Here is an 11,012-nt window from a genome sequence, read left to right on the forward strand (position 1 = left end):
TGTATTTATTTTAAAAAATCATAACTTTTGATAGAAATAAGATAGAGACTCGCTTCTTTTTTTGACATACTCAGAAATTTATGCCGGGCCGGATTAAATCATCCAACGGGCCGGGTCCGGCCCGCGGGCCGTATGTTTGACATGCCTGGTTTAAAAAGTGACCTTTAATCTCCCCTCTCAAATTGAATGAATTAATGAGGACTCTTGACCTTGAAAATGGGTTAAAGACATGAAGAGACAAATTACTAGACATTCCATTTTGTTAAGAGCCAAGCTTGTATTTATGGTGGTATAGACAGGGTGACATTACAAAGAACACTGTGTCACTGTGTTTCAGAGTGTGAAATCAGGCTTCAGTTCCCACATCCAGCAATGGTCTAATAGTTATCTATTTGAAATACCTTAACCTTTATGTCACCAGTAGAATTCCGCTGTTTTCTGTTTTCTGTTTTCTGATTCACATCGAATACTGTTCTGGACAGAGGAAGTATGTACTGGTCTCATCCCCCAACTTCTGCAGTTCACAGAAAGTTACATATTTATCTGCTCTTTTGTTATTCTTTGCACTGTGTGTAGCACTAATGTGTTGAAATGTTATATATAAATAAAATTGATTGATTGATTAACTGACATTAATGTTGCATGTTATTCTCTCTCTCTCTTTTAGAGTGGAGGAGAGTTTTAAGACGCTGTTCTGGTCCATATTTGGACTTTCTGAGGTGTCGTCAGTGGTCCTGAAATATGACCACAAGTTTATAGAGAACATCGGCTACGTGCTGTATGGGATTTATAACGTCACCATGGTGGTGGTGCTGCTCAATATGCTAATCGCCATGATCAACAACTCGTACCAGGAGATCGAGGTGACAACATCTGTCCTGCTTCTCAGAAAAAAAATAATGTTTTTTAATGGAAGCTGTACTGATCTCTTATGTGACAGAACACACTCAGACACACACACAAACGCAAGCACACAAACACACACACATATATGCATCATAATTGATTATTAAAAGCACAGCCTATCTGTAGGCGGGTAGTAGAGTTTCACTTCCCCAGTACCATTAACCACACAGTAGGCAACAGATGGAAGATCCAGCTGTTAACACTTGGTAGAAATGGCTTTAATATAGACAGTGTGATGTGGAGAGGTGACCTCCAGCAACATGTGTCTTCAAGGCTACTGTCCATCTGTGGCCTTGCCCTTGCAAAGTGACATGATATAACACTGCAGTGTCCTCAATTGTTGGTGCTCTGTGTCTGTGTGTGTGGGTGTAGTGTTCTTGGAGTCGGTGCGCATGAGTCAGCTGTCCCTTGGCTCTGCCCCCACAGGGTGATGCAGATGTGGAGTGGAAGTATGCACGCTCCAAGCTGTGGCTGTCCTACTTCGACACTGGCAAGACGCTGCCCCCCCCCTTCAGCATCGTCCCCAGTCCCAAGTCTTTCTTCCAGTGCCTTCGCCGGGCCTGCTCCCTGCTCTGTTGTAAGCACGACCCACTGAAGAGGGACGTGGAGCTGTGCATGGGCAGCTCCAAATCCAGGGTATGAGCCAGGACAGCCAACGGGTCGGCCGCCTTAGTCTCATTGCTCAAGAGGGAGTCCTCTAGTGGATGAGATGCCTGCAGTCTGCTGCTCCAACTTTGCGTTTTAAAAACCATAATGCGCACGCTTTTTCCGAACACCAAACTGTCCTCAATATTAAACCACACAAGGCTGAATAATAATTTTAATTACTCAGTACTTTCCATACAGTACATTCAAATACATTTCCAAAAATGGAGCTGCAGGTACAACTGGAATATATACAAATGTACAATAAAGATGTGATATACAGACAGATAACTAACTGTAAGATAAAATACTCAATGCTAAAAAGAGAAAGTTAAACAATAAAAAGGGAGAACAGTAGTTTGGAAGTATTGCAACCCTCAGGATAAAGCTGGTCATTGGCCTGCTTGTTTTTCATGTACATATAACAGATGGTATTTTTTGCACTTTTATAATTTCAGCTGAACCTTTTCACCCAGTTGAACCTGCGGATAGCGGAGTCGCACAGCTTCAACAGTATACTGAACCAGCCCACTCGATATCAGGCAAGAACATGTCTGCCCTTTGAAGAGCCTTTTAAACAGTTTCCAATCACAAATTTTCATTTTTCATAATTTACTATTCATGTTTTTACAGCAAATAATGAAACGGCTAATAAAACGCTACGTGTTGAAAGCACAAGTTGACAAGGAAAACGACGAAGTCAATGAAGGTTTGGTGTTTTCTGTTTTCTTTGTTTTCTTTGTAAAAAAGGAACATGATTCACAAACCTGGGTGTTACAACCCTTTACTAAACTGCTTTATCGCTACTATTTATCAGCAAACCTTACTGTATTTAATCATGAAATGATTCATATTTATGTGATAACTGCTGGCCCTGTTTAATGTCACTATATCAGTTCTATCCACTCATTGTTATGTTAGACTGTGCATTTCAGTAGTCTGAGGGTTCCAATTAACCTATTGCCAAGTCTGGCTCCCTTTGGTTACTCTTGCAAACTCAAACAAACAATAGATTTCAGGTCAAAACTATACAATTTTCGAAATAACCCAACAGGTAATTAACATTTTGGAAAAATGAGAAAGCAATTTCCTCAAGACCCGGCTGAAAAATAACAGCTAAGACCAGCTGGGATTCTACGCCGGTTTAAGATGGCTTAGCTGTGTTTTCTAGCTGGTTATAGCTGGTCTGTGACTGGTCAAAGCTGGTCTCTAGCTGGACAACCTGGTCAAAGCTGGTAAGCTGGTGGTCAAACTGGTGGACTTGCTGACATAGGCTGGTCAGCTAGTGAACAGCTGGTCGGCCAGCTAAAAGTGTTAAAAACACATCTTAAACCAGTTTTAAGCTGGAATTTTCAGCAGAGGAACCAGACAGGAAGATTTGCCATTAGCAAAGGAGCGATATGTGCAAGAAGTAAAAGCATGTAGAAATGAATACATGATCACATTTTGAGGCCACGTCTATCTACCGCGTCCAATGTAAAAGCGAGAAACCTCACCATCTGATTATTGGTGTTGCTGATAACGACAGGGTAAGATTTAAGAACTAATGTAGTTATAATTAACTATTATATTATGAACATAAATCCCCGAAGCTGTCATATTAAGACAACAGCTTGAGCAAGGTAGCTGACAGTTGTCATAAAATGTCTTCTAACCATGAAGAGTCCCTGACTTGCTTATGTTTTTGTTTACATTCTAGACAGATGTTACCAAAAGGAAATCATGCGTTACCCTTGCAGCTCTTTAAACACAAACAAAGCTAGTGTTTTGCCATTTTTCGATTCCCCTTAATATGAATCTGCATGTGAAGCTACAAACTGTGCTATGAACGATACTTGCTTTTCTTTTGCTTAATTTCTCCAATTAAAATTTAAACGAAAATACAGTGGAGCATACAGACTGAACTGTAGATTGATTGTGGCGGGCCTCAATAATTAGGGGTTCAAGCCAGAAGGGCTGAAACCCCATTGTTTTTGCATTTGTGCTGGTTTTTTATTATTAATCTTCTTCAGAAATGTTTGCGCAAATTCCCGTGAGATGATAAATGGTAGAGACATGAAATTCTGCCCACTGACATTGCCGGTCATAAGGGTGCTTCACATCTAAAAATGACCATTCAAGAATGTAAATTGGAACTGGATTTAGCTCGAATGAGTATATATGGGTATAACCTCGAGTGTACCAGTACAATAAATAACAATTACAAACAGAAATATAGCCATTAATTATAATTGTGTTGAAGGCTCCCTTTTCCAAAACCCAATACCTATCATTAAATAGTTTTCATCCAGACACAATCAAACCGTCATTTATTTATTTAGTTCTTGTATGATATGATGATGATGGTCCTATGCTACTGTTCGTTTGTTGTGCAATTAAACCTTTTCATTCATTCATTGAGAATGAACATATTGTGTCAAGTCAAATTCTTTGTATGTATAAATGGAATTGACTATTACAATTACTCTGATTCTGACTAGTTCTTATTGCACTTCGCAGCTTTCACCTTCTAACAGTCCATGTTGGCTTGAACCCCTCCCCCCCCCCTCCGGAATCGCTACTTGCGGCTATATTTGCCATTTGTATTTGGTGTAGTGGTTAGTGCATTAGCCTCTCCCCGGACACCTCGTCAGAACAATAAAGTTCAAGCCTCACCAGATCCCTGTCGTGACAATATGCTGTCATTATTTACAACCTTTTATTACTAATATTGACAGCTAAGAGAGGGAATGACAGGGGAGTCCCATTTTGGTAGATGCCATTTTGAAACTGGCAAATTCTGATTCCCTTCCTAATGTAAAAATGCTAAGTCTGATGATCACCAAACACCATGTATAATCATCTGTTCATATGCTGTATCTAAAACCTTTTGTTATAATTGGTGCGAGGGGAAGGATTGAGGGCTGAGTAACATCTTTCCAGAATTTAGAGAAAAAGGTAAGCAAGTCAGTGACTCTTCATGGTAAGAAGAAACTTAATTACTGTTTGCTAGCTAACTAAAGTTGATTGACTATATATTGGATTTTGAAACAAAGGGGGACAGTGGCAGGTGGGTATGAACATAATATTAGGCTATTTGTTGGTTTATATACGGTCTCTGGAACAAGCAAAACTTAACTGGACATTTTCAATAATTTAGAAATGGATGGATGTATATTTTTGGTTCCAAAAGAGGAAATGTCCAGGGAAAAAGGATGTTGGGTCAAGCTAGCTAACGTAAACAGCAGCTAGCTATAGATTGCTAAAGTGGGCTATTGTTAGCAACTCAAAGGGGTGCTTTTGCTCCAGAGTGGCAAATTGGCTGGTGCTCCAACACAATTAGGACCACATGTGTGCATATGGCAGGCTGAGAGGGGAAAGGACTGGACGTTGCACACTCTGCATTTCTCCCTCTCTCATTGAAGCATGTAGTGTCCCCCACTGCACACCTGTGGTATGCAGACAACTAAATTGTTGCTAAACTTTGTTTTTATTTTTTCGCTTATTACTTTGTTTATATTTCAGAAAGATACTAATTGCGCTCCTATGCAGTTCATCCATGGTGCTTGCCCCCCCCCCCCCCCACCACATCGCAGCTATATCGATTTATTTATTTTATTTTCTTTCTCCAGGGAAAATGCTTATATCTCCCAGACGGTATGGTCAAAACTCTTGAAACATGGTAGGCATGTTAGGGATTTGTTAAATTGCAATCTATTAGAACATGGCAGCTACTGTATATGACCTAGCACATTAGCATATACAGTCCCCTCCAAAAGTATTGGAACAGCAAGGCCAATTCCTTTGTTTTTGCAATACATTCAATACATTTGGGGTTGAGAAAAAAAGATGAACATGAGACTGTCAGGGTTCTGTGTCTTCCCCCTGTTATTCCTGGTTGGGCTGCCAGATGGTGGCACCTCTGCTTTGTGTCTTGTTTAATTGTTTTCAATTATCCCATTATTAGTTGCTTATTGTCTCGTGTTCCCTTCCCTCTCTGTGGCCTGATTGTTCATTGTGCCCTCCTGTGTCTCGTCTGCGTCAGGTCTATTTAAGTCTCCTTTCTCCCTGCCTCAGGTGCTGGATCCTTGCTTGCCTTATGTTCCTTGCCTGCTCGTTGCTTGTTGCCTGTTCCTTGCCTGTTTTGTTTCTCTACGTTTTTGGGACTTTTGGTTTTTGTTTTCCCGTGTTTTTTGAGGTTTTTCTTTGTGTTTGTTATAACCGCCCTGCAAGTCTTTCTGTTCCGTTAATTTCAGTAAAGTCTTTGTTCTCCCTACGTTTGGAGTTTTGAGTTTTTCCCTGCACTCTGCGCTTGGGTCCATTCCCGCGCCCCACCCCGACAGAGACAAGAGTTCAGAATTTCAGCTTTTATTTCCTGGTATTTACACCTAGATGTGTTAAAGTACTTAGAACATAGCACCTTTTGGTATCAGACCACCCAATTCTTAGGTGAGCAAAAGTATTGGAACAGAGTATTTAAATAAATGAAAGTAAATAACACTTAGTATTTGGTAGCATATCCCTTGCTTGCAATAACTGCATCAAGCCTGCGACCCATTGACATCACCAAACTGTTGCATTCTTCTTTTGTGATGCTTTTCCAGGCTTTTACTGCAGCCTCTTTTAGTTGATGTTTGTTTTTGGGGGTTCTTCCTTTCAATCTCCTCTTCAGGAGGTGAAGTGCATGCTCAATTGGGTTAAGGTCTGGTGATTGACTTGGCCAGTCTAAAACCTTCCACTTTTTCTCACTAATGTTGTGTTGGCAGTGTGTTTTGGGTCATTGTCTTGCTGCATGATGAAGTTCTTCCCAATTAGTTTGGACGCATTTCTCCGTAAGTTGGCAGACAGAATGTTTTTGTAGACTTCTGAATTCATCCTGCTGCTACCATCATGAGTTACATCATCAATAAAGATTAGTGAGCCCACTCCAGAAGCAGCCATGCAAGCCCAAGCCATGACACTTCCTCCACCGTGCTTCACAGATGAGCTCGTATGTTTTGGATCATGAGCAGATCCCTTCTTTCTCCACACTTTGGCCTTTCCGTCACTTTGGTAGAGGTTAATCTTGGTCTCATCAGTCCATAAAACTTTGTTCCAGAACTTTTGTGGCTCATCTCTGTACTTCTTTGTAAATTGTAATCTAGCCTTCCGATTCTCACTACTGATGAGTGGTTTGCATCTTGTGGTATAGCCTCTATATTGCTGCTCTCTAAGTCTTCTTCGAACGGTTGATTGAGATACCTTCACCCCTGCCCTGTGGAGATTGTTTGTGATGTCACTGACTGATGTTTTGGGGTTTTTCTTCACAGCTCTCACAATGTTTCTGTCATCAACTGCTGTTGTTTTCCTTGGTCAACCTGTTCGATGTCTGTTGCTCAGTACGCCAGCGGTTTCTTTCTTTTTCAGGACATTCCAAGTTGTTGTACAAGCTATCCCCAATGCTTGTGCAATGGCTCTGGTCGATTTCCTCTCTTTTCTAAGCTTCAAAATGGCTTGCTTTTCTCCCAAAGACAGTTCTCTGGTCTTCATGTTAGTTTATCTTTTATAACACAAATGCAGTCTTCAGAGGCAAAACCCAAGGCTAAAACCAAGAGTTGACATTCAGAACTATTTATTGTTTAACCAATCAATCTAACAGGTCACATCTGGGCAACAAGAAACACCTGTCAGTCACATGTTCCAATAATTGTACTCACCTAAAAATTGGGTTGTCTGATACAAAAGGTGATATGTTCTAAGTTGTTTAATAAATCTAGATAAAAATACCAGGAAATAAAAGCTGAAATTCGGATCTGTCATCTCATGTACATCATTTGACCTCAAACTCAATTGTCTTCAGTGTATAGCAAAAACAAAGGAATTGACCTTGCTGTTCCAATACTTTTGGAGGGGACTGTATAAGTCACAGCACTAATTCTTGGTCTAATTAATTTCGGGCTTAGTCTTTGGCCTTGAAAAATGTTCTGAATTTTTCTGAACTAGCCAAAACTTTAATAGTGTCAATGGCATGAACAATATGGCTGCCAGTAGGGGTTTAATATTTCACATTTATTTGTGTGGTGGGTGATTCTGTTTTGTGGCTTGCATGTCTTTAAAGTATAAATCCCTGGCAATGCCTGTTGTTGTTAGATGGACCTGGGCTGACTTTCAGCAAGTCAATTATGGTGTTGATTGCTTGAAAAATATGGGCGCATTAAAAAAGGAATATTCAGCATTGTTGACTATTTTTCCAACTGAAAAAAACAATACTTAAAGATCTTCCTCTCATGAACCATACGGCCCGGTATATACTCAATGCCACAAACAGAAATGCAAATGCACATTCTGGACATACACAAGCTGTTTGCGTACATACCATACGTGCGTTTACTGGCTTCTTTTAGCCCTGTCTGAGGTCATGTACTGCTAATCCACAAGGTGGCAGCCTATGCTAATCTAGTTGGAGTGAGTAACCTTGGCGCAGAAATGATTACTTCTTTATTTGTAATTGTTTGTTGAATGGAGTTTACATTTAGCCCAAATGGAAATGTGTTACAAAATATAGATTACACATTTTTCTTCTGTGGAACGCTAGAAACGTGCCTTGCATTGCTATTACTTGCGTAGAGTATGTTACAGGCTTAAGTCTGATCACGACATTTTTTGAACATGAACTCTTTTTTCAATGACTGTGGACATAGCTGATTCCAGCGTCATATTTCATTAGCTGCTTGGACCTCGGAATTGCTGCTTTGCAGCTATATTTCTTATTCTTATTTTCTTCCACCTACATTTCTGCACACTACTCCTCCTACAGTTTTTAAGCTAGACATGCCATTCAACTTCATAATATTCAGCTTGATTCAGAGCAGTGTGCTTGTTCAAATATTTTTGAAATTCCAAATAGTTTTACAAATATTTAAAGTTTTTTGGAAAAGATTCCCATAGAGAATGAATGGGGAATAAAAAGTAAATTGTAACAATGGCAAATGTTGAGCCATGGTATATGTGATGCTATTTCAGCACATAGGACATATAGAAATAGAATTTGATGCTATTTCAGCCAGTAGAACACGTAGAGTAAATTGAAAGGATGCCATTTTGTCCCACCAAGTATTCCTAACAAGTAAATACTTATAATAGTGGCAATGTAACAATATCACAACAGACAGGCATAAAAAATGTAGAAAACATGATTTTCCAATTGCATGCCAAATTTCAAATTACTTGAAAGAATTTAGGAAATATTGGGCAGCATTGCTGTGGAATAGAGCTTGTTTCATTTGTGTGAGCTAAGATAGCCAATATTATTTAATGTAACTTGGAACAATTTTGATATGAATACTTTTAGTGGCAGGCCTAGATTTGAAGGAATTAATTATAGTAGATAGTGCTTTGTATGTGTGAGTAACATGGCATTTTTGTTCAAAATCTGTTCTTCATCAGATTCATGCTATAGCTTGCCAAATAAATTAACCCTTACAATAATGGTCATATGGTTAGACTGGTAACATTTTATGATGCTACAGCTCTATAAGTTATTCATCAGGTAGCAGCTAAACAACTGCTGAAGCAACCGCACTAAAGTTTGGTCATAAACTTTACATTCTATTCTTCTGTGGTTTCAATGCACCTTGACTGAGCTGCTTGTCTGAGGTCAACGTGCATAGTATGATTTCTGTTTAGGGAGGATCCTAGCCATAGGGCGATTGTCTGAGTATTCTAATTGGCTGAGTGTTCCAATACACTGAGGGTTCCAATAGACTCAGGCTTCCAATTGTCTGAGGGTTCCACCAATAGGCTGACACTCACTGTTCTCTGGTCCATTACAGGAGAGCTGAAAGAGATCAAACAGGACATCTCCAGCCTTCGCTATGAGCTCCTGGAGGACAAGTCTCAGGCCACAGAGGAGCTGTCTGACCTGATACAGAAACTCAGCAACAACATCAACATGACACACTGCGCTTGACACTGTGACTGGCCACCAATCCACCCAGCAGTTCACTCATCAAAATGCCTGTGCTTCAGCAGGGAGACTGCCAAGCATTATCCAGTCCAGTCAGATGGCGTGTAGACTGCATTCCTGTCACTGTGGAAACCAGCTAAATGCAAATTGTTCCATCTCCTACTCAGAAAGATATTTGCTGGTTTACCTGTGTCTCTGTAAGGACTGGCATTTTTATGCATATCCAAGCTTTAGTAATCCAGCTGTATGTTTCTACCTGTAAGGCAGAATCCAGGAAACTAAGGCAAATGAAAAGAAGATATTTGTTACAGACTGGAAGACGTAATAATTTTTTAGTGGTAAAACCATGTGTTTTGATGTATTGCACATCTGATCGGGATAACTGTTACTTTGCATTTTAGGTTAATTTAAAAATAAAGAAGCCAGTCAGTGTCTATTTGCTAAATCTGTCAGGACTCGTGGGGGGTACGGACCCAAAAGCAGAGGGAAAAAAAAAAACACTAAACTCAAAAGGATAGATACGAACAAGGACTTTACTACAACAACAAAAAAGGCAAACACAAACAGGGAACAGGTAAGGCCACAAAGGGCAAAACAACAAACTCAAAACATTCTTAAGAACAAAAAAACACAGAACAGAACACAGGCAGGCAGGTGGAACACACAGGCAAACACATAAAAGAAACACCAGAAGATACATACAGGTCAGGAACAAGCACAAGTCAGAAGCAAACACAGGTAGGAAACAAACACAAGGAACCAGCACCCGAGTCAAGGGAACAAAGAACTTAAATAGACAGGGGGTAACAAGAAACAGGTGAACTCAAAAAACAATCAAACCAGAAAAGGAGGGGATAACAAGACACAGGTGGGAACAATGATAGAATAACGAGACAACAATTAACAGGGGGGAGCAGGACACAAAACAGAAGTGCCGCCACCTGGCGGCCCAACAAGGGAAACACAGACAGGAAAACACAGAACCATGACAAAATCGTCAGATGGGACATTTAAGTTCAAATTTATGAGGGGTTCACATTTTAATGCATAAAGTCAAAGAAACCTTCCTTTTTAAAAGCCATGTAAGTATATATCAAACCTAGTGTGATCTGTACTAGTATGACTTATTTTGTGCTTATTTTCAATAATGTTTTTTGTATCTTGTCTCCATGAAAAACCACAGTTGGTAAAATAATTATATTATAAAGTTAACATTCATTTCAATGAGTAATTCATCATAATAATCAAATATTTCTACTGATGTGAAGAATACTATGATCTGGAATGAAGATACTTGCTCATAATAATAAAAACCTGTTTGTGAACTGGTGTCGTCTTAATTGACCAAGGACTACAGGCATAAGTGAAGTTTGGGGCAGGGGGCAGATGCTGGGGGTGCAGCGGCACTGGGACCCCACACAGACTTTAATAGTGATGACATTAGTAGCCTACTTCAGAGATTTGCCAGCGATGTACTTAATAATAATAATAATAATAATAATAATAATAATAATACATTTATTTTATGTAGCGCTTT

At 39.7% G+C, this 11,012-nt stretch overlaps 1 protein-coding gene across 2 annotated transcripts in view; it reads left to right on the forward strand.

Moving 5' to 3' along the window:
- trpc7b (transient receptor potential cation channel, subfamily C, member 7b) overlaps positions 1-10,748 on the forward strand; it is an 83,226-nt gene extending 72,478 nt beyond the window's left edge. Inside the window, exons 8-12 of one of the 2 annotated variants that reach the window (XM_064341922.1) lie at positions 668-863; positions 1,333-1,542; positions 2,010-2,093; positions 2,185-2,260; positions 9,342-10,748. In XM_064341922.1, coding sequence (XP_064197992.1) covers positions 668-863; positions 1,333-1,542; positions 2,010-2,093; positions 2,185-2,260; positions 9,342-9,478 — 703 coding nt within the window. In that variant the 3' untranslated portion in view covers positions 9,479-10,748. Of the gene's footprint in view, positions 1-667; positions 864-1,332; positions 1,543-2,009; positions 2,261-9,341 lie in introns of those variants that run through there. The other variant, XM_064341921.1, reaches the window with a different exon arrangement.
- The last annotated feature ends 264 nt before the right edge of the window (positions 10,749-11,012 follow it).

This window comes from Anguilla rostrata, chromosome 7 (assembly GCF_018555375.3).
Source record: "Anguilla rostrata isolate EN2019 chromosome 7, ASM1855537v3, whole genome shotgun sequence".
NCBI classification, from domain to species: Eukaryota; Metazoa; Chordata; class Actinopteri; order Anguilliformes; family Anguillidae; genus Anguilla; species Anguilla rostrata.